This window comes from Talpa occidentalis, unplaced genomic scaffold (assembly GCF_014898055.3).
Source record: "Talpa occidentalis isolate TD23 unplaced genomic scaffold, MPIMG_talOcc4v2.1 talOcc4.8, whole genome shotgun sequence".
Classification (NCBI taxonomy): domain Eukaryota; kingdom Metazoa; phylum Chordata; class Mammalia; order Eulipotyphla; family Talpidae; genus Talpa; species Talpa occidentalis.
Window position 1 is genome coordinate 3,329,946 of NW_023605194.1, and position 27,244 is coordinate 3,357,189.

Below are 27,244 nucleotides of genomic sequence, written 5' to 3' on the forward strand. Positions count from 1 at the left end.
CCCAGCTGGGCCGCCGCACACGTCGCTGTCTCTGGGTCGGACAGGCCGCTGCTGTGCTGTGCGTGGACTGACCGTCCACGGGAAGGTGCGGGGAGAGGGCACGGGAGCCCACAGGCCTATCTCCATGGAGATGGCGCCCCAGGGTGCCTGCAAGTTCCCTGGCGCGGTGGCAAACCCAGGAGGTGAGAGGGCCGGCCCTCCCCCCGCAGCCGGGCGTGCTCCTGGGGTCTTCAAAGAGGAGGCTTGCTGTGGGCACACTTCAGGCCTGGGTGAGAAAGGCTTGCCGCGGGGCAGCTCCCTCATGGCTGCTGATAAAAGCGGCCCACCCAGCCGCTCCCTGAGGACAGAGACGGACAGAGCAGAGGAGGGGACGCGGGGCTCGAGGGGCCATGCGCGCTGCCGCCATCTTCCGCCCGGCCCTGCTGCTTTGCTGGCTCCTGGCGCCACGGCCTGCCCGGCCAGAGACCCTCTTCCACAGCCGGGACCGCTCGGACCTGGCACCGTCCCCCCTGCGCAGGGCCAGGCCCATCACCGACCTCCACGCCGCGCAGGTAGGAGAAGCCCAGAGACCAGCACCCCCACGCTAGTGCACGCACACACACATGCACGCAGACATACATGTATGTATGGAGACTCACATGTGCAAAGCTCACACTGGCAAAGACATGCACATAGACACACATGCACACAGACACACGTGCAGAGCAGGCGCAGGCAGGCGCAGGCACACCCCTGCAGACTGGCACCCTGGTTAGAAACATCTCTCACGTAACCCTGAGCAGAGCTGCTGCGGCAAACGGCCCCTTGTCCCTTCACCAAGTGCTGCCTGCGCCCGTGGGTGCGGGCCGCGCTTCTGCACGCGCTGACAGGGGCCCCGCTCGCAGCCGCCGATGGGGGCGGCAAGGACGGTGGAGAAGAGCCCGCCACGGGCAGGAGGGCGCTCTGCTCGGGGCTCATGGGGCTGGAGGCTCCGTGGGGCTCTCAGGAAGCGGGAGTCTCTGACGCTCAGCCCCCCCTAACCAGCCGCCCTCTAGTCAGCCCCACGGCCCCGACCCCTCGGCGGCCACAGAGCTGGGCGAGCCGCGAGAGCCCCGCACAGCGAAACCGGGGTAACGCGGCTGTCCGTCCGCCGTGCTGCCCACGCCCTGCCACGGCAGAGGAGGGGCCCCGGGGGCGGTTCCTTCCCCGGGGAAGTCAGCAGGGCCGGGCAGCGTGTGGCCTGGGAGAGGCTGGCCCCGGCCTGGCCGCTCTAGGTCCCGGTGGCCACCACACACCACAACAGCTCTCTGGCCTGCCTTTCCAAGGTGCAGCCCAAGCCTGGCCAGGGTGGAGGCCAGTGAGGAAGGAGTGGCCCCGGGTGGCTCGGCTGCCGTGGCCGCGGGGTCGTGCCAGGCTGTGAGCAGCCTGGGCCCTGCCACCCCCCAACCCCTGCATGACTGCAGAGACCCAGCCCCAGGGCCCTGGTCCCGGCCCCCAGGGCCCGGCCAGGCCTCACTGAGCCTCCTCCAAGGTTTGAGACGCAGCCTGGCCTTCCTTGCACTCAGCATGTCCACCTCCAACCTGACCTCTGACCTCAAGCCTTGGCCCTCCGCCCCCCAGTCCTACCACACCTGGGATGCCTGCTGGCCCAGCCAGACCCTGTGCTAATGCCCCCGCTGGGTGAGCACCCCACTGTGCTGGCAAGCACCTCACTCATGATGCTGGGGCTCCACAGGGTCCCCCAGCAAGTGCCCAGATCCTCTGCTGCTCGCAAGCCCTGCTCACCCCAGCCTCCGCCCTCTCGGCTCCTGGAGAACCCAGTAATGTCACTGTCACCCCCGTCCTGCTCTCATCTCCTCCCTCTGAGGGCTGCACGAAGGGCTCCCCAGACAAGCCCAGCTCCTGCTGCTGCCCATGGTGACCTGTGCCCCATCCACCTGCCTCCTCCTGGAACTTTCTCCCCCGCTGGGCTGGAGGCCCCTCTGAGTGCCCCTTCCCCCCACTTTCTGGGGTGGAGCGTGTGTTCAGGCTGTCGGGCTCTTCTGGCCTTGGTCTACTGTCCTCCCTCCTCTCAGAGGCGTCCCCACTCCATAGGCCCTGCTCATGCTCCGGTGCTTAGGGCATGTCCACTGCGGCATGGGCGGGACTCCCCACACAGTGGCCATCCTGCGTGACCACAGGCACTCAGCGAAGGAACAGGCGGTGCTGGCCAAAGCCCCTTAAGCCGTCCCCGGCACTCGCCCCTGTGGCCACTCGCTGCACACGCAGGCTCGTGTGTTGCAGGCCAGCAGGAGCTGAGGCCCCTCCCAGCGTGCTCGGGCCAGGCTGCTCCTGGTCCCGCAACTCTGAGCTGGGATCTCAGGGTGGACTCACCCTGGGGCGGGGGCCTCACACACACACAGCAGCCCACAGCCGCAAAAAACACACCCCCAGAGACACACAGCGGCGGGGTGTGACCGGTGCTTTCTCTGCTGCAGCGGTTCCTGTCCAAATACGGCTGGGCGCAGGGGCCCCTGAGGACAGAGGTGGCGTCACAGGGTCCCAGCCCTGAGGGGCCACCCCAGAGCCCCCGGGGTGCGGCCCTGGCTGAAGCCATGCGAAGGTTCCAGAAGGTCAACGCACTGCCAGCGAGCGGGAAGCTGGACTCGGCCACGCTGGCCGCCATGAACAGGCCTCGCTGCGGCGTCCCGGACACACGGCCCCTGCCACAGGCTGCGGCCACCTCGCCAGGGACCCCGCCGAGCGCGCCTGGCCCGCTCCCCCGGGCCCGCCCAAAGCGCTCCCTGCACATGCTGCAGCCCAGGCCCCCCCAGCAGCCCGAGGATGCCGCGCATGGTGGGGGCAGCCGAGCCTTCTCCAAGAAGACACTGACCTGGAGGCTGGTGGGGGAGGCCTACAGCAGCCAGCTGTCAGTGGACGAGCAGAGGTTCATCTTCAGGCTGGCCTTCAGGATGTGGAGCGAGGTGACGCCCCTGAACTTCCGGGAGGACCTCAGTGCCCCCGGGACCGCAGTGGACATAAAGCTGGGCTTTGGTCGAGGTGAGGAGCGCAGATTTTGGGCCCACCCTTGCTCTATGTGGGCCCCCCCAGGCCTGAGGTCAGCCCGGTCAGCATCGCAGCCACATCCAGGGAGCTTCAGGGATCAGCCCAATGGGCCCACCCTCTGCTGGCCCTGCCCTGCCCGCGGGATGCTTTGCGGTGGCCGCCCTGGGGGGCGGGGTGGGGGGCTGAGGCCTCTGTGCCTGGGACCTTGTTAGGCCTCGCTGGGAGAGATGAGCCAGGGCCGTCCCCAGGGACGCGGCTGTGGCTCCTGCTTGGCCAAGGGCAGGTCAGTCTGCTCACCCGGCCCCCCCAGGCTCGTCCCCCACTCCTGGGAAGGCGCCGGGGGACCTAGGGGCCCGCCACAGACAAGTTTCCAGGCAGGTCCACATGCCTCTCAGAGCATGCGGGCTTACACGGCCTGTCCGCAGCCTGACGCGGGAGCCAGGGCCACAGCGGCCGCCCTGCTGGTTTCAGGGGACAACTCCCCAGCATGAGACGTGTGGGCACGGCGGGCAGGACCCAGCTCTCCTGTCCCTCTCGCAGCCCCCGGTGCTCCCTGCCTGGCGCAGCACACTGGTCACGCACAGCACCCTGAGGTCCCGGGGGCTGGGCCCCTGGTGTCTGTGCCCCCGGCGTGGCTGAGGCACCTGCGGCCTCCCTCTCCCCACCAGGTCGGCACTTGGGCTGCCCACGGGTCTTCGACGGCAGCGGGCAGGAGTTCGCCCACGCCTGGCGCCTGGGCGACATCCACTTTGACGACGACGAGCACTTCACAGCCCCCACCAGCGACGCGGGCATCAGCCTCCTCAAGGTGAGCGCCAGGGGCGGCTGCGGGGGCTGGGCGGCGCGCGGCCGGGGTCCAGAACAGAGCCGCCTCGCTGGGAAGCACCCCGGCTGCCGAGAGGCCCCCTCTCCTGCCCTCCACACCGGCAGGGTCCTGGGGTGCTCGGACGCCAGGGGCACCCACCCAAGCCTGCTTCCCTTCTAGGTGGCCGTCCATGAAATCGGCCATGTCCTCGGCTTGCCCCACACCTACAGGACGGGGTCCATCATGCAGCCCAATTACACCCCCCGGGAGCCTGCCTTTGAGCTGGACTGGGCGGACAGGAAGGCGATCCAGAAGCTCTATGGTGAGGCGGTGCTGGGAGGCCCTTCCTGGAGCCCAGGGTCCCCGCTTACCCCTCCTGGGGAGCACGGTCCCCGAGCACCCGAGGGCCTGCCTCCTAGCAGGGGATGCAGTTCTTGGAGGAAGGTGCTGTGCCCCGACAGTGTCCCCGCCGTGCGGGCTCCTGGAGGGAGGGGCACACGTGGTTCTCTAAAGCAGGCGGTGTCTGGGCGGGCCTGGGCGCGGGTGAAGTTTGCCACCCTGGGCACAGCGCGGTGCCCCGGGCCCGGCCGGGCTTCTGCGTCCATGTGCGGGCCTGGCCCGAGCAGGCGGGCGTCGCTCACGAAGTGGGAGGCGAGCAGAGCACCTGCAGACCTGCAGCGTGGGTGGGTGGCCTGCACAGCTCAACAGATTTAGGGGGAAAAGTCGAGATGATCACTCTAGCACAGAGGCGGGGGCGGGCTCCCCGCTTTCCCGTTGGAAACAGCCGTTTCTGTTCTCACATGAAGACGGTCAGAGGCGCTGCCCGATGGAGGCTGGCCCCTAGCTCGGCGCCCAGTGGACGCCTGTCGAGAGCGACCCGGAGGCCCACAGCAGCGAGGGCGGGCGGGGGCCTCGGCCAGGGCAGGCCGCGCGGTCTCCCGGGTCCCGCTTCGCGAAGGTCTCCTGAAGGGGCGCAGGGCCGCGGGTGGGCTGTGCCGGTGGCGAGCGGCTGGGCTTCCTCCTCAAGGTGCGTGCGAGGGCTCCTTCGACGCCGCCTTCGACTGGGTCCGCAAGGCCAGAAGCCGCCGCGGGGAGGTGACGGTCAGCTTCAGCACCTACTTCTTCCGCGACAGCTGGTACTGGCTGTACGAGAACCGCAACAACAGGACACGCTACGGGGACCCGATCCACATCCTCACGGGCTGGCGCGGGGTCCCCGCACACGTCGACGCGTTCGTCCACATCTGGACGTGGCGGAGAGACGAGCGCTACTTTTTTAAAGGTAGGGGTGACGGGCTCGATGACCGAGAAGCAAAGGCGCTTCCAGTGCCTTTGAGCCCGTCGGGCCTCGGGCGGGTGCTGGTGCCGCTGCCGTCTGCCCCTCCGACGGCTCGCTCCGTGCGCCCCGCACGCCGGGGTCTGCACCTTCTCGCCGGGACCGCGGCCGGCGGCCACAGGGCGGGAAGCAGGGCCTTCCCCAGGGGCCCTCTGCTCTGCGGCGCGCGGCCTCGGACGCCACCCGGAGAAGTCCAGCCCGTCCTCTCCTCGCCCGGGCGACACGACCCCTGTAGGTTCCAGGCGCAGTTTCTCCCTCAGCAGTTGTAGGGGTCACCCCGCGCCCATCACCAAATCGCCCCCACCAAATTGCCCCTTTCTTTTCCCCTTTAAATTCCACACACGAGTGAAATTATCTGGTATTTCTCCTGCTCACCCCCCCCCCCCGTCTCCCCACGTTGTCGCCCACGGCAGCGTCCCATCTTTCTACGGGGATCTTGACCACACCTTCCCCCATCGTCCATCGCTGGGCGCGGGCTTTGCTTCCGTGCCTTGGCTGCTGTGGGAGGCCGTGCTGCGCGCGGGCGTGCATGTGTCTCTCTGAACGCGTTTTCAAGCCCGGAAGTCTGCTGTGGGGGGGAGAGTGAGCAGACAGGAGACGAGGGCCGCCTGGAATCCCACGCTGGGGCCACGCAGGAGGGGGAGGCCCCGGGGCGTCTAGAAAGGGACACAGGGATGACATGTGAGGCGTGGGTGGGAGGAGAGGACTTGGGAAGCAGCAGCAGAGCCTTAGAGCCGAGTGGAAGGGGTGTGCAGGAGACAGCTGCCCCGGCGGGGGCTGGTCCCTCAGCTGGCGAGACAGGCTCCCCGGCCTGAGCGCCTTGAACGCCAAGCCAGGCTCCCTCCAGGAGGGGGCTGGGATGGGGGCGCTGCTGGCAGGGAGGGTCAGTGCTGGGCCAGGAAGCAGAAGCCTGGTGGTAGTGGCGAACCACCCCCCAGCAGGAGACTGGGGGGCTTCTAGCTGCTGTGTCCCCAGCATACCCACAGCCTTGCTCGGAGCCTCTGTGCCAGGGCCCGGCCAGCCTTGCCAACCACACTCCCGCAGCTTAACCGCAAAGGGGATTTGCTGGCGCTCTCTTCCCCTTGCCTCTTCCGGGGAAGCGGAATCCCAGAGACAGAACCACGTTGCTCTGAGTTGCAGTTAATGAGGCACGAGCCGCACTGGAGGAATTTCATGTGCGAACTTCACCCTGTGAGTCCTGCTGTAAGTTTGGTCCTCATTGTCCTTCACATGGTGAGAGGAAGGCTGATGATCATTCAGTAACCTGCACGGTGCACTCCACAGTTCTGATTACGCTGGGCCGGCAGCACGCCCTTCAGAGCGCCCAGCCAGACGTTTCCTTGGAGACAGACTCCGCTGCTGAGTTAGGGCACCACGGGGGCGCGGTGCCGCAGCTGTCTTCTTCTTAGAGCTTTAAAAACACCTTGAATTGAACGTGCCTTAATACTTCACACTCAGAAGCCATCCCAGTGAGTCAACAGCACCCCGGGTGGACGGGTCACTGTTGTCCATGGTGGGCCTCTGTAGAGAAGAGGCCTCCTGCCTCTTCACAGAAATACCTGGCTTCTCAGGAATGCAACTGCGTGTGAGGGCTTGTGCGTTACGACACGCAAGCACGAGTGGGTTCATGTCCTCTGATGACAATACCCGGTACGCAGGAAGGGGACTAGCCAGGGAGCCTAGAATGAAGGCATGACGACAGCACGCAGCCCTTGACGTCCCACAGCAGCATGACAAGGTACTATTTCCTGGAACCGTGAGCCACTGCGCACATTTTGGGGCAACCGGGTCATCTGAGCTTCGCGTCAACTCTCCTTGTGTCCCCTTTTGTAAAATGGTGGCGCTGATGGAACGAGATGCTTTTGGAAGCCTGGGGAAAGGTAGAATTCGAAAATAAAACTCATGGTTTTTTTCTGTAAAAGCAGAGTATATGTTAAGACCATATTGTGTCCTGTTGTGTCTGCTTCGATGCCCGCCAGTGGGCAGGGCACCTAGCGGCAGCAGTGGCCCTCCAGGATAATGGATTTCAGGGACCAAACCTAGAAGTAATTCAAGACCTGGGGAAAGCAACCACTCGTTGGAGGGGAGGCTTCACTCAGGCGCTCCCCGTCCGGCTCGCCCCTGGGCCCCTGGGCTCGGGGCAGAGCGGTAGGCAGCTGGCCCCTCTTGAAAAGCCGTCCTTTGTCACACTTCTGTGGTCGAGGATTAATAAATCGCACTAACATTTTTGGCTTGGCCCTCAGGAAATCAATACTGGAGGTACGACAGTGACAAGGACCAAGCCCACACGGAAGACGAACAAGGAAAACGCTACCCCAGGCTGATTTCAGAAGGATTTCCAGGCGTCCCAAGTCCCCTAGACACCGCCTTTTATGACCGAAGGAAGCAGCTCATCTACTTCTTCAAGGAGGCCTTTGTAAGTAGGCGGCGCGCCAGCCTGGGGTTGCTTCTGCCCCTCTCTGAGCGGTAGCAGATCTTCCTTGAAGGCTGTGCTCAATTACGCAGACCCACGTGGCAGTGGCGGCTCACCCCCTCAGATGGAGAACCCCCAAGGTCAAGGCCAGAGAACGCGGTGTGCGTGGTGCCCCAGTTTACTGACTTCCTCGCTGTGCGTGAACCTGACAACCGGAGGCCTTCCGAGGAGCCCGTCTTACGCTCCTGTTTGGTTTGCAGGTGTTCGCATTTGATGTCAACAGGAACCGAGTGCTGGATTCTTACCCGAAGAAGATGACTGAGGTCTTTCCAGGAGTAGAGCCGCAGAACCACCCCTTCCGAAGCCTCGACTCGGCTTACTACTCCTACGCGCACAAGTCCCTTTTCTTCTTCAAAGGCAACGCCTACTGGAGAGTGGTTAGCGACAAGGACAAGCAGCACCGCTCCTGGCTGCCTCCCAACGGCTTACTTCCCAAGCAGTCTATCTCAGAGAAGTGGTTTGACGTCTGTGACGTCCACACCTCCACCCTGAGCGTGTGACGAGAAAAACAGGCAAGCGAAGACAGAGGATTTCTTCTACAAAGAGCACCGACTGGATTTCACCAGTCGTAGGCCATACTGTTCCCTCGGCTAATGCCCAGTGGAAAGCGCATCACAGGAGCTTTTACAATACTTGCTCTAAAGATACTTCTCAGCCAAAAAAACCCCAAAAACCCAAAAAAACAAAGAATTATCACATGAACTTAAGAAGCCTTTCAGGAAAGGCCACCAGAGTACCCCATGCAACCTGTTTGCTCTGCACGCCCTCCTGCCTCTTCCCAGCACGGACCCGCCCCCTGCTCCGCTTCTGACTTCCTGGGTAGAGGGAAGATAGCCAGGGGCACCCACATGACCAGGCGAGGCCACTGCCTAGGGACAGACACTCCAGGAATTCTACCTTCCAGCACCTGATGACGTGTAACTCTCCACAGGCACCTCCCTCTGCTGTCGCTGCAGCCAGCCAGCAGACATGCTGCTGTGCACCTTTCTAGTTGAGGGTCCAAAGCCCACTAGCTGTCCTGCCCCTCCCTGCAGCCCAGGGAGGGCCTGGCTTTCCACTTGGCTTGGGTTTCAACATCCAGGACTGCATCCCAAGTGGCCCTCAACAGAACAGCTCCCTGGCTCACTTCAGTCATGGCAGGAGACACGTGGAGTTACATTTTAGGACCAGTAAGACTCCTGAAGCTAGTTTTTATTTTCCTCCATCAATCACCCCTGGATGTATGTCCTTTAGCTTTCACAGAATACGGGTCAAGCCTCTGCTGAACACAAAGCCCTGATGTCACGTGTGAAGACATGGACAAAATTGGGGCAGTAAAATCACCCGACAAAGATTCAGTTGTCTGGATGACCAGGCCACACACCAGTTCCTCTAAAGGAACAACTAAACAAAGCAACTTTAAAATCAGCAAATTACGCATTTGAAAAGGACCTTTTTTCCCCTGGTAGGAACTCTGTATTACTGTTTTCACAAGGGAAGACAGCTGGAATTTCTATCTTCCTGCTTCAAAACAAATGTTCCTCTTGCCTGAAAGGCTGCCAGCAGCGAGGCTAGATCAAGACCATAACTCTGAACACCCCTGACTCCAGCCTGTTTCTACGTGAACAGAACATCCTTTCTGATTTAGCAATGCAGACTCGGGGCTAGTCAGCGCACGTGTCCAGGCTTAACCAGGAGGGCAGAGCCGGTTTCGTCCCCCGTGTGTCTGCCGCGTGGGCAGCAGCGGGCGCCACTCCGACGGGAGAGACCGGCGACTGTGTACAACAACTGTACAACTTAGGTACAATTTTAAAAGCTTTAATGATTAATTTCTGAAAATTGAGGCAAGTCTGTCCCAAGGATAATGCAAACTATGAGTTAGACAACCGGTAAGAGGTATTTCGCCAAGCTGTGACAGATGTGACGACACGTCAGAAAACCTTGGTACATGAGAAAGCAGTGTGTAAAAATTCAGTGTAAAACAAGCTTATTGCAGACAATTCCTAGTGCAGTTCAGACTCCTTCAGAGGAGTGGCTGTGAGAGGAGCGCTGCAGCCACGCCTGGGGAGGGAGGGAGGGACGGGGACGAGCCGGTTCTAGTCTTCAAACACGCCCAGTCACCCCGCAAAAACCCGAGACTCAATTCACATCACGTCTGCCTTCCTGGAACTGAGCGCATTGGCCAGGTCAGGCCAAGGGCAGCCTCCGAACACCACAGGTGGTGGAAGCCACATCTGTGAGCAACCAGACAAGAACAGGTGCGGAGTGGGCTGTCCAGTGGGGATTCAGGGAATGGCAAAGTTGTAAAATTTATTAAGCCAGTTCAAATCAAAACTGAATATGACGAATGTAAAATAGAAAAATACAAAGACATCTTAAATAAATAATTTATTTATTCAAAATAGTTTTCTTACCTTATTCACAGTTTCAAGTTTAAAATGAAAAAGGGGGGGGGGGAAGTACCTATTCCTGATCAATTGCCATACAATGTCAGAGGGTGGCCCTTGTGCACCCACGAACACACAGGCTGCCCCAGGGGCTCACGCCCCGAAGCTTAAAGGACAGAGACCTCTTTGTGCGATTCAGAAGGAACAATGTTGATGTACGGGACGTTTCTTGAACCCACGTGAACCAATAAATCATGTGGATAGAAGTTCCCTTGACCAAAGTAACATTTATACAAAATAGTCGTATCTTAAGCCCAAGGAGCTTACCGTACTTAAAAAATACGTGAGTGTAACTGCGTCCCCGCAGGTCTAGAACACTGGGCACCGTATGCCTCGAGAGACACCAACGCTGGGAGCTTAGGTTGGCTCTGATTTTAGCACTTCAAGTAAGAGGCCAAAGATCGCCTCCCTGGCAGCACAGGAAATGGGACTCTGCTTCCACTGCTGCGCCCGCGTAGTGGACACGCCTCTCATGTTTAATGACACGAAGCACCGATGGACAAAGCAGCCCCGAGTGCAGAAGGCACTGACAGCATCCCTGCGTGCGGCATGGCCATCACTGCCCAGCGGCGCCGGGAGCCAGCAGGTCCAGCAAACGCACCAGGACGTCGATCCTCTCCGGCAGAGTTGTGTTTCTGTTAGCCGTCGCTCGCAAAAGCTGGGAGTAAATTTGCTTGTTGGTTTTGAGGACTACATCCTCTTCGATGTTGCTACTGGGTTGAAAAAAAAAAAAAAGGACAGGTGACACGAACAACGTCACCGACAGTTGGAAGAGATGCAGAGGATGACCCCGCATCACATCCTGATTCGTCACACCTGCTGCAGCCTATGGGCCTGTGTTCGGATATTTATTAAAATGCATCAATTAAAACCAATCTTACAGTAATCAAGGCAACAGCAGTTAACAACTAACACGGTGTTTGAAATATGAACTGTTCTCCAGGGACGGGTGGCCACAGTGTCATCTTGGCTGCCCGCCTCAAGACAATCAGTGGCTGCTGGGATCGCAAAGTTAAAGAACCTTCCTGTAAAAATTTTACTTAGGTCAGACACAAGACACGCCTTAGCTATGTTCCAGACATGATTCTGAATCTTCAATCTTCATCTCAACTCTTGCAAATCATTCCAACAATGACCTTGAACAATGACTTTGAACACTATTCAGTATGGTCCCATCGTTTCACAGGGTTATCTTTTTTCCCAAAGGAAGGAGCTTATATTCTTTCACTTTCCTTTTTATAACCTTCACCAAATATGAAATGCACATGGCTGGCAGGGAGCCCAGAGCGCTGAAGGCCCTGCTCCTGCACTAAGGCCACGCCCGCAGATTCCCTCAACTTTTTACTGGTTTTCACAATATTAAACCCCAAGGTCATCAAAAGGTCAAGAGGCTCCAATCTACTAACGCATGAATAGTGAAATACAGCACAAGAGCACATACACTTGTAGCCCAGAAGAAAAGCAAGACCTGACCGGCAGCGCTGTGCTGCCGTGGCTGCGGCCGCTGGGTGAGGACGCACCTGCTCATTGAGAATGGGAAAGACTTGCTTTAAAATAAACACATCTTCCCTTTCCTGGATTCCATTGTAATTATTCAGCTTTCTTAGAAAACAAAGACTTTGATTATTATGGTTTTGGGTGGTGATGAAGGAAAGAAGATAGTCAAAATAAAACAATATTCTTTTTAAAGTCTAGTCTTCATTTCCCTCTTCTCCAAGAAGGAATGCTCTTTAATTCCTGGTAGACTCGCTGGCCTGGCAGCCCCGAGCATCCTGGCCATAGGAAAGCAAGAGGCTGTTCTCTCGGCAGGTCAGCGGACAGGAGACTAGCACCACTGACTCAGTGATGGAAAATTCCTCTAGGTTTTGAAGTCTACCAACATGTTAATTGTACTGACACAAGGATCACTTTAAGCTGTATCTCCAGAATAGCACTTTAGTCTTTCTAGAACAAATCTTAAAAAAAAACCCACACAAATTATTTTAAAATAAATCATGTGTGAGAACTTTCATAAAGTGTATTATAGCATATTAACCTGAATAAACAAGTTAAAGAACCTTCCTGTAAAATATTTACTTAGGTCAGACACAAGACTCACATGACTGTTAAAGATATTAAGACTGAACTATTACCTCTTAGTGGACAACTCAACTGTGAAACTCAATGAACTCCCACTCTCACGCATCCTATGCTTATATCGCCCCCTTGTGGAAACCAGTAAAATTAAAAAGTGGCCATGAAAAGGCAGAGTCAAAAGCTGGGTTCCTTTCGCTGTGCCCACCCGCACCGCCTCCTCTGCCTTTCAGCTAAACTGTGGCCCGGTCACCAACACGGCCTGCTGGGGGCGGGACGCGGAGCAGACACGAGCAGAGGGTGCAACGCCGAGAGCCCCTCCCCAGACACAAGCTCTCGGTGCCCCGCCGCCCCCCAGGCTGGTTTCAAAGCAGTGATGGCGGGGTGCTCTTGGGATGTGGAGAGCTGGAAAGTCCCCCACACTCACGGCAACGACAAAAGCAGGACACATTACAAGTTCATGACTGGCTGACTTCATCAGAGAACTGGGGTCACGGGGCAAGGAACCAACCTGAGAACTAAGGAGGTGATTCTCACCTTTTAACCAGCCAAGAGCAACCAGTTAAAACCCCAGTTCACCCACAGGAGACAGGACAGGCGACACTCCAGCCGCGCAGTAGGAAAGGCGGCGCTGCTTCTGCAGGAAAGGCGCGAGTAAAGAAACGCACACAAATAACTGAATTTACCTGGTTTTCTTTTTAGCTGCAGACAGCAGTTTGATGGACTGAAGGAGAAGGAATGACAACCGAGATTCAAATATACTGAGGAGTTTTATTACTTCTTCTCGATTAAGACTCGGAGAAGACTCAGCAGCTGGAGAGGTCTCCTCACTTTCACGCTGAAAACAACACAAGGTTATCTCACCTCAGCTACAACAGTTCCATACTAAAGTGATGAGATCGCAGTTTCACTAACTCGGGAAACCTTTTCTTAACCAAAACCAAAAGCAAATCTGAAATCTTTTTTCCCCCAGGGACAGCCCTGGTGGAGGCTGCAGTGAGGCCTTGGCCTTTTCATCCTCTGCGTCCCCTGAGGTCATTTTGATGAACTAAAACACAGTAACAGAAAGCCTCACACCTAATAGGTGCTGTTGTAGATGAAATTAATCCTGAACAAAAACCTCCTGACATTCCGACATCAGGTGCAGAAGAGGGACACCACACAGGTTTGATGCACCAAGGTCAAGGGTGAAAGGCACCAGGCTGCTGTCCCATGGTGACACAGAGAAGCTTCCGGCAGCAGCAGAAGCACGAACACAGGAATGCCTGGCAACCCAGAAAGACCTTCAAAGAGCCGGCCCAAGCCCACCTGCCCTTGAACTGCTCCCAGACAGTTTAGGGGAAGCTGTAAAGTCATCATGGTAGGCCTTTTTTCTCTTAAAAACAAAAGCTAAACTTAGCAGACTTTCTATGTCCAGGGCCTTACTGGCCAGTCCATGGGCCTCATCAGAGCAGATGTAAAAAATTAAATATGAGAGATACTTGTAAACAGAAGAGTTTAATAATTCCACCAAGGAAATAGGAGTCCTAGTGAAGTGTTTTTATGCAGCCATAGGTATGTGTTATACACACACAACGTACACATACACACTTACAAACACCCCACTACACACTTTCACCATTTAGCTTAAGACACATAAGAAAATAAAGACAGATATCTTTTGGGGGGTGGGGAGCGGGAGGGTAGGATTGGGGTCAGAATGGGGCGTTTGCAATTGTATGGGGGAATATAAAAATAAAATTTATTATTTAAAAAAAAAAAAAAAAAGACAGATATCTTTTCCGTTTACCTGGTCAAATTCTTCTACAAGCTCCTTCCGGAGGAGCTGGAATGCATGCTTGGTTCTCACCATTATGTCAAGAGCCCCAGACAGTGTCTTTAATTTTCCAACATTGCTATTCTGACCTAGGATAGTAAACACAAAATGATCCTTCCTTTAAATATAAATCTAGAGCCCGCTCATTATCAGTGTATTAATGAAAATTCTGATTTTCAAATGCTATACAGGCAGTTCATGAGAATCCTAACACACCTTCTATTTTTTTTTTTTAAAGATTTATTCATTTATGCATACAAGAGCTGGGGCACAGGCCAGAGATGCGGGAGGTGAGAGCATTCACCAGAGACAGAGCGGGGAACAGAACAGGCAGACTGACTGAAATACACTGCTGAGGGGAGCGGCGGGTGAAATAGGAGAGGTCTACTTCGCCATGTGGGTTTCTCTCTGGCCGGCCGGGGATCGAACTCATGTTGCGGAGGCTGTGGATTGCTTATAGTGTGGTGCTTAACCTCTTGCGCCACCAGGGAGGCCCCCTAACACACCTTCTAAATCCAACTCATGCTTAGCAATTTTCACCAAAGAAAGATATTAAGTCTAGGGCCTCCCCGGTGGTGCAGTGGTTGAGCGCTTGGTTGTGAAGCTGCCTGCGGCCTCTGCGGCGCTGGTTCGATTCGATCCCCGGCTGCTCCCCGGCCACCGGAGGAGGGTCCCACATGGCGCGCAGACCTCTCCTGCTGTCCACTGCTCCCCTCAGCAGTGTACTTCGGTCCTTCTGCCTGCGGTGAATTCTCTCACCCTCTCATGCTTCTGACTGTACCCGGTGCGTGTATAAACAAACAAACAAATAAATAAATAAAACATGCCTCTATATTAAAAAAAAAAAAAGAAAGAAAGAAAGAAAGATATTAAGTCTACACAAATTAGTAAGAGTTGTTTCCCTGCCTCACTATTTCATTCTGCTGGGGAGAGAGCTAGGCCAATGTGGAATAAGAGCTAACATTCTATTGGTGCATCAAAGGGAACCGCCCAGGCTAGGCCACCCCACTGGAGCAGCTATGCAACGCTGGCCATGTCACTGCTGAGCATTGGTCCTACCTGCAAAATAAGCATATTCTGTTACTGCTCAAACCCAGGAAGCCATTATTCTAGAGCCTCTGAATACACCTTCCATCGCCATTAGAGACTACACAGCACCTCTGTGCCTGCCCTGGGAGCAGCTGCATGTGGTGGGGAATGCAGGAGATGAACATTCTCTAGACAAATCTGGCCTTGGCTTTACCTCTTTGCCCCTGGAATGTCCTTTCTGCTAAGAGCATCTCCGCTGACCTAGGAGGCACTGGGTCACAGCCTAATGATGTGCTATTTGATTGGCGTTGGGTCTCAGGACCTCAACAAGTCAGTCATGAGGCAGTTAACTGTGTCTATTGGTGTCCCGGTAGTAAAAACTCTGGACACACAGGTATGAGTGAGCTTCCCTGTAGGTGATGCTCTGTGACCAGTGGAGAGGACAGCTGGAAGCTTCTCTGAGCATGCTGCCAGGTGCTCTCCCGGCCTCTGCCCTGTGTGCTGCCTTCTATGGACGATTTTCACCCATTGGCCTTTCTCTGTCGTGAATAGAGGCCATGACAGGAGATCTGAGTCCAAGTGAACTGTCAAATTGGAGAGTGACTTTGGAACCCCACTCCCAACCTGCTGACACAGAGGTGGAGTGGTTGGGGGACCTGCCGCCTGAGGATGCGGAAGGAATGACCGCTGCCTTCCTCCTTTACAGCATAATCTATATATTAAATGAAAAAGTCAACAGATGAAGGTGGTACTGGTGTAGACTTGGTATTTGGAAGGCAAGTGTTAGGTGTAGGGGGCAGATAATCAAGACCAGGAAGGTAAATCTGAGTCCTGTGTACTAGAGAAAAAAATACTGGGTATAATGAAATATAACAGAAGGTGCTGTAAACTAGAGCATTTATTAACCTGGTCAACAGAAGCCTCAAACCAATTACGTTATTATTCTAAGGTACTCAAAATATTTTTTAAAGGAATGAAATGCAATGTCATCTTAGCAAATCTATATCTGTCCTTTTTTTATGAAAATGATGCTTGCTCATTCTCAGGAATTCAAACATGGTGGAAAATCCAAAGACGCAAATGAAAACAGACCACCCCAAATCCACCCCGAGAAAGAGCTATCAATTCTGGTCACTGCTCCACTCACTCAGCGAGGCTGTACACTGTAAAAAGTCATCAAAAACACTTTCACAAAAAACCACTTCTAGAAACTATTTTGAATAGATAATACACACTGAACTAAGAATGTATTATCCCCCAGTCCCCCCCCCCAAGTGATAATGGCACCACGTCCTTCGCATCCTTCCAAGGACACTGGACAGAGTCACATACATGTTAAATATTAAATTTACTTTAAGTTTATAGATGAAAGCAACTGAAATGAAACCAAACAAATGACGATTCAAATTATTGTCTCTGTTTTCTTTACCACAGAAGAGATATTTCTCAACTACCACTCTGTAGAAGGGGAACCTGGCGACTAGCACTTAGAAAAACACACTCCCACCCTGTCTTTGCCTTGTTTGGGATTTACACATGGCCTTTTCTAGAAACAGAACCCAAAGCTGCCAGCTTCAGGTCTATGCAAAAGGGATTCAGTGAGGCCCAGTCCCTAAATGTTCTTAAGGATTGAATCTTCGTCTCATCTGACTTGCCACAATTATAAAAGGCTCCTGAGTTAATTTCAGTATACCTAGCTACTGAAAATAATCTATTTCTCTAAATTTCAAAAAGCACTTTGAAATCAGAGACTTCTCCTGGCCCCTAGCCAAAGACATTTAATGGGTAGATTCCAAAGCAAACAACATGACATACCCAGGAGAGGCCCCCGGGTCTGCCTCATCTAAGACAATCCAGCACGAAGCCAATGCATGCAAATCTGAGAAGTGAAAGGGCAAGACTTACTGGTCATCTGGAACTCGGCAAATGCTACTCTCTCTAACTGTACTCTAAGCAGTTCGCACGGAGCATCTTTCAGAAGCTGAAAAAGCTTCACAGCTTTGCTGTAATGAAGATCTGCCAGCACACGGTGCTGCTTCCTAAGATGTTCATCACCAACCTAGAGCCAAAAACACAGTAAGAAACACAAATCCTAAAGCTTGGGTTTCACAATAACTTTAGTCAAGTCTCTGAGCATATCAGTAAATGCTTTTCAAGTTTCTGCTCTTTCTGTAAGTCTTATAGTTTCAGCTCTCTCACATTTCTGCATTTAATCCATTTTCAACTTTTGTCTGTATCTGACGTGAGGGAGGAGTGTGACTCCATTCTTTGAATCTGGATATCCAGCTAGCTCAGCATTATTTCCTGAAAACACCATCCTTCCCTGACAAACCGTCTTCAAACGCCTCAGTTTGTACTTCCCTTGAGAATATTATACCATCTGGTCAAAGCTGAATTTTGGTTGGGGGGTCTCCTGTGGCAGACAAGGGAAAGTGCCTAGGGCCGGCTAAAAGTAGGGGGAAAATCCTCTTTAGATTAAGCTGGACCTCAAAGGGCAATATTCTCAGGTTAAGGACAACCCAGAAGTAAGCCCACAGCCGAGGGACTGCGATGTTTGCCATTCTGCAAGTGGCTAACAAGGAAGGGAAGCTGTAAAACAAGACAGCCCTCAGAAGCTGTAAAGACCAGACTGATGGCAGAAGCAGGGCAGCCCCGCAGAAGGCAGGCAACAGCCATGGAAGAATACATTACACCCCCATGCCCCACCATGTATTCCTGATATTCCTGATACTGTCTTTATAAAGTTCATAACCTGGTAAAATACAAACACATTAAGTGCCAGAACACAAAAGATGGACATAACAGAATATCCGGGCCAGCAGTTGATCTAGGTGGGTGCTGAGGGAGACTACAGGGGGCTCAGGAGAGTTCCAAGTGCTCTTCGATTCTTTAACCTCGAAGCGATGGGCAAAGGGGCTTCTTTTTGTCATTCTTGAAAACTATACGCAGGCTTTCCAAACATTCTCTATATGCTTTTAGGGGCCTGCTCTAGTCCACAAAAAAAATGTGAAAATGTGAAAGATGGAAGATGGGTACTACAAAATTTGCAGAGAACCATTACTATAAAGCCTAACTACATTTTAAAAAAACTAAAAAACACAGCCAGGCAAATGTATAATTTTGCAAAGTAAGACCCAATCAGTCACGGTAGAGAAAAACGTATGGCATACGTGAGTAGAGCACACCCCTACACTGCCTGTTTCCTGAAACGGCCAGGAGACTAAGGGCGCTCCCCCTGTAGGGCACACCATGCTGTGCTATGCTTTGCAGACACAGTGCTTTTCATGGTGCTCCTCTCCCCGCCAGAAAAAAGACGACTCCCTGAAGGTTCAGATGATGGTCAGCCATCTCCTAGCAATCAAGTATTTTTCATTAAGTCACACACATTTTTTAAGACATAGTGCTATGGAACATTTAACAGCCTATAGGTAAAGACTACTTCCTAAAGTTATGGAAACCAAACAATTCCCGTGACCAGCTTTACTGAGGTGTTCTGGAAGCCAACCCACAGCCTCTCCTGGACACTAAAGTGTAAGAAAAGCTCCAAAACACAGTTAAATGGACTTGGCACCCCACTTCAACTGGAACAGAGCTACCTGGTTCCTCAGGCAGCTGTGGTACATGGAGGCCAGCCGGTGGTGGATGGTGGCAGCTCGGTACTGGCAAAGGGGCTGCCGTGCAGACACCGCGTCCACATCACAGTGCTTCAGGGACTTCATCATGGCCTCGCTGACTTCCTTCTCAATCTGTTTTTTTAAAGGGAGAGGAGATAAAAGACAAGCCCACGATCTTATATAAGCATTTTAAGAACATTTAAATTGTGTCAAGAAAAGACAATACAGGTATTCCAGATTTAACAAAGGAATAAATAACCCATTCTCTTATCCAGAAACATTTTACCTGTTCCTGAGCTTTTCTAGATAATGGAGCATAATCCTGCTGCAGCGTAGCCATAGTGAAGTAGGTGGTGGACAATTCCCAATTCACCGAGTCCCAAACCACTGGGTGTATGTCACGTGTCCCCAATGACCTCAGCGCTTTCAAATAGTAATCAACAGCCTGCAAGGAAGAAAGAACAAGGGCGCACTTCGGACTCGGCTTAAATCTACATCCAACACCACATTTAAACCATCCAAATCCCCTACCCAGATGTAAATCTTGGGAGATGTATAACAGGACATTATGAGGAAAAGAAAAACTTAAGTCAATGAAAATATTTCAAAGAAAGTCACGCAGAGATGCTGCGAGCTGCCCACGTCCCCACCTCCCATCACGTCAGGCTCTCCTGGGGACCGCGGACTCAGGCTGATGCGTGAGGATGCGTTCTCCCTTTTTCTTTTTAAATGAAAATTACAGTTCATGTAACTAGTGAACCAGAAGAAAAATAATCTGATGAAGTCTATAGATGAAAGTTTGCTGGGTTGTACTGCACTCTTCAATCCAGTCATTATATTTAAGCAAACAAGTCACGCTAACACACAACAGGAACTTCTACATCTCTGATGACGTGGCCACTGTTCCTGCACAGATGTGAACTCAAGAAGGAAAAACTCAAGCTCACATCTATCTCCAAGCTTACATGCAAGGCTCAGTCTTGACAGAATTTCCATAGCATCCAGGTGCCCTTAAAGGATGCTGCTCTTCCCTGCGCCCGCTCTAACCTGCATGTACCATTTGCCAAAAAATATTTGGTAACTTGGTAAATAAAAGAAACTCAACTGTTATATTTCATACAAACGTAACATCTGAAATTCTCCTTACTAGAGGCTCACTGACCTGCTGACCCGTCACGTGTGCTAGATTTTCCCTTTTCCACTTTGCCTTTTGCTGTGGATTAACACAACTTTATTTTTACACATTGAAATCTATCTTTACTTTGTGATTTCTGCTTATTGTGTTATGCTGGGAAAGCCTTTTTCTATGCAAATGAATATATACCTATATCTTCTTCTAAATACCTTTACAGATATTACCTCCCCACGTAAATCTTTAATTTACTTAACCTTTACTTGATTACAACAAAACAATTTACTGAATAACCAGAAAATTAATAATTTGCCTTACCAGTTCAAGATGTCATCTTTAATACCACATTGTTGAGTCAGTTTCTAAGTAAATAACCTGTCTATCCTGGCTGTCCCCAGTCATGACTACCTTTTCTTTATAATATTTTAGGGACACAATGGCAAAGTATAAATGGCAATTAGGTGCGAGTGGATGAGGCCCCAGGGGCAAGCAAACACTGTTACCTTGTTGTAATACAAGCCTTCTTCCGGGGAAAACTCCCGCTTGAACTCGGCCCCGGCTCCGCAGTGTGCCTGGGCACAGATTCGCATGAGTCTTCCCGTGTTGCATAACAAAAGGGCAGCATTTGTAGCATCATCAATTGACTCAAAGTTGTGAATTCCCTTTTCAAAGCAAGAAAAGCTTTTTTTCCACAACTGTTGCTCTGCAGCAGACACACTTTTGCTCACTTCACAAAAAAAGAAAACAACTGTGTAAGCCGCTATCAGTGGAAAGTCCACCAGTGTCTTTTGCTGCGATATTATGTGGTGGAGAGATCAACTGGTCCATGCCCAAATGCATGCTCAAGCCCTAGCCCCCCAGGAGGGGTGAATTTTGAGAGAGGGCCTTTAGGGAGGAAATTAAGGTTCAGTGAGGTCACAGAGGGGGCCCTAGCCCAACGTGGCTGGTGTCCTTACTGGAGGAAGAGACACCAAGGCATGCACAAAGACCGTGAGTGGGAACGGCGAGGTCCTGTCTCTGCCAGCCAAGGAGAGGCCTCAGAGAGATGACTGGCTGACACCTCGATCTGGGAATAGGCGCTTCTAGATCATGAGAAACAGATTTCTGCTGTCACCCAGCCTGTGGTATCTTGTTATAGCAGATCGGGCTGATGAACACAACACTCAACCCTCCTCCATATTAACCCACTGATCTTAAAGCAAGCAAACAGAGACATCTGGGCAAAGCACTATTTTACCAAGATTGCAAAGGCATGGCCCCCCTGGAGTTTGAAGTTGCACAATCTGCTTTATCTAATTCTAGGTCTCTGACTCCTGCTTGTCTTACTCCTTTCACTGACTGCCTCCTCCAGAGTCTCCTAAAAAGCACAGGTTGTCCTGGGAGCAACCCACTCTGTGTAGCCCTAGCAGCCTCAGTTCTAGCCCAGCCCTTTCCATTTCTCATGCTGCCTGCCAAAACTTCACACTGCCACCCATTCTCAAGGCTCCTGTTCGACCCCTGTGGATGGTTCCCAGTCATGTCCTGCTAGTCCCAATGCTCTAAGCACACATTCATCCTTTTCACACCCATGTCCATGGATACCTCTGAGTATGGGACCAGCTGAACCAATGGCCCCTGCCTGCACCACACAAGACCCCCAACTGCTCCCTGAACACCCACTGGTCCCAACACCTCTGGCTCATTCCTAATGGTGCCCACACAGTCTGGGTGACCTCCCGCCCATTCCACATCTGCCCAGTGTTCTCCTGTACATCCTGCCGGTCAAAATCAACCTGGTCAAAATCCACTTTCTGGGCCTCCCTGGTGGCTCAGGGGTTAAAGACACAACGCTATCAAGCTATCACCAACCACTGCCAACATCAGTTCGATCCCTGGCCAGGGAGATGACCCACATGGCGCAGGTCTCACCCATTGCTCCCCTCAGCAGTATATTTCAGTAGATCTGCCTGGGCTGCTCCCCACTCTGTCTCTGGTGAATCTTTTTACTCCCATACCTCTGGCCTAGACCCCAGTTCGTGCATGGATAATAAATCCACTTTCTTCCCAAAAATATCCCAAGAAACCTACAACTTCCCTAAGCCTCTCCTCTCCCCACTCCTGTTATACTGCGCCAAAGATCTGTGTTCACCTCTGGCTTCCCACCTCGAGGGCCACGTTCCATCACCAGAGCCCAGCACATGGCTGGTTGTTCAATTAGCTCTGAACTGATCAGGAGGACAGAGGACACAAGTAATGAACCCCAAGGGAAAGAAGTATTTCTTCCCAATTCTACTACAGGAGAGTTTAACAGTGTCTTTAACACAGCACTTCTTTATGACAAAATCAAGCGCCATAGTTTTTTGCTTGAACCACATAAAATCGGGAGTGATTTTCTAACAGAACAGGCAATGAAGAGCGGATTCCAGAGATACTCACCGACTCTCTCGCTCTGCAATGCAGCAGCCTGGTTCATATAAAACACACCGATTTCATTTCTAATGTTACCCATCCTCTTTAACACTTGTATGTAGTGCTCCGGATTCTGACTTTTTAAGTCACTAAATTGCAAGATTTCATTAGCAGCCTCATAACATTTGCAGCTAACTGAAAGCTGGCTTTCTAGATCAGTAGACAAATCAGTAGCCCAGGCAAAACCTTAAAAGAAAAAAGGAAACATCACCATGAATTTCATGACCCCTTCTTCCTTAGTTTCTAAGTAATTTGGCATTTTAAAGATAAAATAAATGCAATATAGTATAAACTAAGAGTCTATTAAATATACTAGCATAAACCCACTAAGAGTATAAACCCACTAAGAGTCTATACCAAATAAAAATATAAATGCAAAGAAAATATTTCTAAAATTTATAAAACAACATTCTCTTGGATCACTACTGCTTGAGTAAAAGCAGTATTTTCCTGCCTCTGAACACCAAATGATTCCCATGATTCAGATTTACCAGTTCACGTGCTTACTGGTACAGACCTACAGTTTTCCACTGACACTTGTAAACCAATATAGCTTTTCTCTTCCTATTAACAGAAATAGTTCTTGAAATAAAGTTCTGATTGCTTCCAGAGGCTGGTGGTGTATGTTGCAGTTTGGTGATCTTAGCATCTTAGTTCACGGAAAAGCCGCCGTTTATCACTCCTCTGAGACTAGTGGGGACTGGAGGGGACTCAGCACAGAGCCCCAGCCTGGGCTGGGGGGTGGTGGTGGAGCCGGGGCGGGAAGAGCTCACCTACCACTGATAACGAGAACATCAATCTCACAACACACGTTTCCAGTTAACATGAGTGTTGTGAAACACTGAAGCTTCTCACTGCTGTATCTATGATTTGAAAAGAGAAGCAAGAGTAGAAAAAGGACAAAAACCAAGAAAATACATTCCCCAGTGTACTTCTCTAGATGTCGGCTTCCAAAACTTTCTGGGAGCTGGGTAGTAGGTGATGTAAACAAGAGAGACGGTCTTCATCTCCCTCTCTATGCTCGTCACGCTGTGCTTGTCACGGTGCTGAGCTGAGAGGGAGGGTCCTGCACCCTGGACTCGATTCTCCTATTTCCCAGTTTTAAGATTTGGCAACACCAAAACCAGTGATCCATTAAGACAATCAGCTGTGAACCACGTTTAAAAAACGACGATCTTGGACCTCCCCTGGTGGCGCAGCAGTTGAGCGAACGGCTGCAAGGCTGCCCGCAGCCTCTGCAGCACCAGTTCGCTCCCCAGCCGCCGCCGAGGGTCCCACAAAAAAAAAAAATTAAAAAATAAAAAATAAAAATAAAAAATGACGATCTTGGTTATATCTTAGCCTTCAGGAATCATTCAGAAAGAAATCCATCCGCTTATACTAACCTTTACTCCTTTTCAAGACAAAGTTACAGCCTGGGAAGGCAGGCTAAAATGGTTACTGGGAATTACCTCATGAAAAGACAAATGCATAAAGTCAACAGTTTGTCTTGAGGTCTTACTTCAGTTTAGTTGTGTAATTAGTAATTTTAAAACCACTTTATACACAAATACCCAAGATCACACTCAATTTCAATTTAAGAAATGAATGAAACAAGACAGCAACATCAAAACACACTTCTGGCACTTTTCTCAACATGTCAAGTAAGCACAAGCTGGACTGGCAACCTCGGTGGGATCCCACGGGCCTCGCTGGCTCACCTTGACAGCTGGACTCTCTGTGGAGGCTGTGCAGGATCTCTTGGTCTTCCTTCGTCTGATAATTAAACTCTTCCAGGTGTGCCGCACGGTTACTGGCATTCTGGGCCAGCATCAGCTGGATGTCACCGCACAGTGTCAGGTACTGAGACAGGAACAGCAGCACTTCGGACAGCATATTAGTGCAGAGGCAGCAGTACGTGTCTACGCGGATGGGGTGGGAGAGAGAAGCAGCTCAGGCACGCTGAACGTTAATGGACACAAAGTACTAAAAGAAATCTGCTAGCAGGTGGAAGCTTTGTACCACTGTGTCTATTCTGACTTTATTTTATGTCAGATACCACATATGGCATCATGTAGTTCAAAACGAAAAGATTAAATTAAAACCTTCAGAGCAGAAAATAAGATACCAGACAGGATATGTAAGACTAGAAAAGTCACTTTAAAATTAAGCTGCACAACAGAAACAGGGGTAAACTTTCCCTGCGACTTGAAGCCTCTGCTCCCTCCCCTGCCCACGGACATGCTCCCTCCCCTGCCCACGGACATGCCCTCCCGGGGGGCTCACCGTGGCTCTGCAAAGCCAACTTGATGTACCGCAGCGCCCGCCCATACTTCTGCAGACTCATGGCGGCATCCGACAGAACGTAATAAGCCTTTGACGACTTGAGAATCAGCTGGAGCTTCATTTTATGCTGCCAAGAACCAGGGATCATTCCCGACTGACTGGAATAATTACCCTTCTGAAGTGAGCCCACTGTGACACGGGGGGAAAGGCAGCACATTTTATTTGAATGTAAGTCTCACTACAAAAAAATAATTCGATTATTGATTCAAACACCCAAGGCTGCTCTTCCCTGCAGCCTCACCCGTCACTCTCTCCCGGGGTCACTGCTGTAACTGAACTGGGGGCTGACCCCAGCCTCCTGCTGCTGGGTGAGCATCGGCTTACTTCCAACTTCTGCATGCCGGCACGGCATACAGGGTGGCATCTGGCCATTGACCTGGTGTGCATGGGCACGTTACTGCATCCAAGGCCATGTGCCTTCAGCCTCCTTCCCGCTGCTCCGCCCTCCCAGCAGGGCGAGTCACTGCTGTTGCCCACATTGACTCCCTCCCTCCGCCTCCTGAATTGACTTCGCTAGCAGGAATACTCTATTCGAATATTCAAATCGAATATTCTAACATTCTATTCTACACTCCAAGTCCAGACCATTACTATCTACTTTATCCAACAAATGAGCACTGAGCCAGGCACCAGAAACAGGGACAAGGAGTCACCTGGCGGCCTCCTTGGAGCCCGCACAGACCAGAGGAGATGACTGGTAACTCCGGCCCCTGCAGAAGACACTAAGCAAGTAGCTCAGTAAGAACAAAATCTGTGGGAACAATGTCACCCTCCTTCCTTCACAACTTCTCTAGTTTTATCAGAAAACAGGGCAAGTCTCGCAATGCAATGGAAAGCACTTGGTTTCTATCAGTCTCATTTGCGTACGTTTCTTTCTCCTCTGCTTCATGAATGTTTTTTGGGAGGCACTGTGAGACCAGAGATGAGTGAGCTGAAGTTTCTGCTCACAACTGAGTGTGCACATAACCCCTTGAACACTAGGACACACACAGCAGCTTGGGAAGTGCTGAGAACAAGCAGTGAGGCTTCAGGGGTCCTGAGTGAAGATACTGAGCATGTAGTGTGGGGACCTGGGCAGAATTTCCAGCAGCTGAGGGAGGAGGAAGGAAGACACAGAAAAGGCACTTCAGAAAATGCCACAACTAAGGCAGAGATGCCCAGAGTCCTGGTGCAGTCCCCTTCACTGCCCCAGGGCTCCAGCCTGGCACACAGGAGGTGCCACATAAAGGCTTCCTGAGAAAACTCTATCCCCACTTACGTTCATGAAGAAAAGAAAGGTCTAGAAAGCACCTGGTATTATTACAAACCACAGGCTTTCAAAACACTTTTAAAACAACTAAATAAAAAAGAAGTGGGGAGCTCAAGTTAAAAAAAATACAACTGAGAATAAAGCCAACGAGAAACTCAAAACACTTTCACTTTAAAGCCCACTGTTCCCAAGAAGGGCTGTTCCTGAGAACAAGATACTGTGTAAGCGGTGAATCTAGCCTATTCTCGCGCCAGCAAGACCACACTCCCAGGCGGCGGCGCTCAGGGTGTGCCCATCCTACGCCCTCTACCTGGCCCACTGACGTGCCTAGCCCAGTAACAACCTCTTGGGCAGGCACCGCCGTCGTCTCCACGTGGAGAGAAAGCGAGGCTCAGCGAGAAGTGGAACAACTTGCCCCAGCAAAGCCAAGATCTGAAGCTGGGCGTTTGGCTCCTAAGTCTGTGCTCTTCAACATTCAATTGCTTTTACTGAAGCAGAAATTTTAGGCGAACCCTGCCAGGCTGGGGACATTAGTTCCTCACAGTAGGAAGGAGAAGAAGCAGGTTCTTTATGTTCTAGTAGAAGTATCTAAGAAGGACTGAAATTGTCCTTTGTTTTACACTTCAAATGAAAGGGTATTTCCCCCTACTTTCCATTCACATGATATCCTTTCCTGAGTTCCTTTCAATGAATGCTTGAAATGACGTAAGTCTGCTATTGATAAGGGACCAGTATATTGTGCTACTGAAAAGGCCTTATTTGCACATCAATTCAACTTACTTTTGTCCAAAAACAAGGCCATCTGCTTCTCCAAACCCTCAGGACCCCCCCTTGCGGATTCATCTTCGTATTTTAAGGGGATTGGAGTGCTGGGGTCAGCTGCAGGAAGGTCGCTTTCTTTTTTAATGCTGCTATCCACAGATTTTAAACCCTTTATTTAAAAAAAAAAAGAGAGAGAGAAACATTTTTTGATATGTGTAGCTGAAGATCAGATGAAAACATTTAAATATAAGGCAACATCTGGACTACTAAATACATTTAGGAGAATTTATATTTTGAAAACAGATTAAAAGCCACACTTAACCTGGAAGAGTTGGGGAAAATTAATTCGATATTCAATTCATGCTTAAAGGGAAAAAAGCACAGCAAAATGTCACTCAGAGCACGCAGGCTTCCATCAACAGCACTGCCAACACAGCAAGTATGGCTCTCCGGACATGAGGGCCAGACCCGCACTCACCTCCAGCACATAGCTCAGCACAAGCCTGCAGCGCTCTTCGGTGTCATGGCACGCAGGAAAGGCGCAGCTCGGCTGCGGAGACAGATTCAAAGTCATCACCGCGCCAGCAACACGACACACCCCACAGCTCTCATCTCCTGGAATTACTAAAAGTCTACAAATCAACATTTTTGAAATTTGCTTGCATATTCAGCCTATTGAGGTTATCTGGTATTAGTTAACTTACTGTTTTAATTGCAGTTTAAACTGATATA

The 27,244-nt window shown here is 51.8% G+C and overlaps 2 protein-coding genes across 3 annotated transcripts in view; one reads left to right on the forward strand and one right to left on the reverse strand.

The window, feature by feature from the left end:
• The first annotated feature begins 389 nt into the window (after positions 1-389).
• On the forward strand, positions 390-9,658 carry MMP21 (matrix metallopeptidase 21). Its single transcript, XM_054690519.1, has 7 exons — positions 390-551; positions 2,457-3,018; positions 3,693-3,832; positions 4,010-4,151; positions 4,857-5,111; positions 7,409-7,581; positions 7,839-9,658. The coding sequence occupies exons 1-7, from the start codon at positions 390-392 to the stop codon at positions 8,136-8,138; spliced, it is 1,734 nt and encodes a 577-aa protein (XP_054546494.1). The 3' UTR covers positions 8,139-9,658.
• A 369-nt stretch (positions 9,659-10,027) lies between these two features.
• EDRF1 (erythroid differentiation regulatory factor 1) overlaps positions 10,028-27,244 on the reverse strand; it is a 33,841-nt gene continuing 16,624 nt past the window's right edge. For both annotated transcript variants that reach the window (XM_037498017.1, XM_037498016.1), the window contains 12 exons: positions 26,991-27,062; positions 26,531-26,681; positions 24,442-24,630; positions 23,877-24,077; positions 22,144-22,362; positions 20,232-20,455; positions 18,883-19,041; positions 18,579-18,728; positions 16,888-17,041; positions 13,927-14,042; positions 12,824-12,975; positions 10,028-10,777 (listed from right to left, as the gene is read on the reverse strand). In XM_037498017.1, coding sequence (XP_037353914.1) covers positions 10,621-10,777; positions 12,824-12,975; positions 13,927-14,042; positions 16,888-17,041; positions 18,579-18,728; positions 18,883-19,041; positions 20,232-20,455; positions 22,144-22,362; positions 23,877-24,077; positions 24,442-24,630; positions 26,531-26,681; positions 26,991-27,062 — 1,944 coding nt within the window. In that variant the 3' untranslated portion in view covers positions 10,028-10,620. The remainder of the gene's footprint in view (positions 10,778-12,823; positions 12,976-13,926; positions 14,043-16,887; positions 17,042-18,578; positions 18,729-18,882; positions 19,042-20,231; positions 20,456-22,143; positions 22,363-23,876; positions 24,078-24,441; positions 24,631-26,530; positions 26,682-26,990; positions 27,063-27,244) is intronic.

Coding starts and splice junctions, on each gene's coding strand:
- MMP21 (XM_054690519.1), top strand. CDS start 390: ATGCGCGCTGCCGCCATCTTCCGCCCGGCCCTGCTGCTTTGCTGGCTC. Junction 552..2,456: donor CCGACCTCCACGCCGCGCAG/GTAGGAGAAGCC, acceptor TCTCTGCTGCAG/CGGTTCCTGTCCAAATACGG. Junction 5,112..7,408: donor CGAGCGCTACTTTTTTAAAG/GTAGGGGTGACG, acceptor CTTGGCCCTCAG/GAAATCAATACTGGAGGTAC.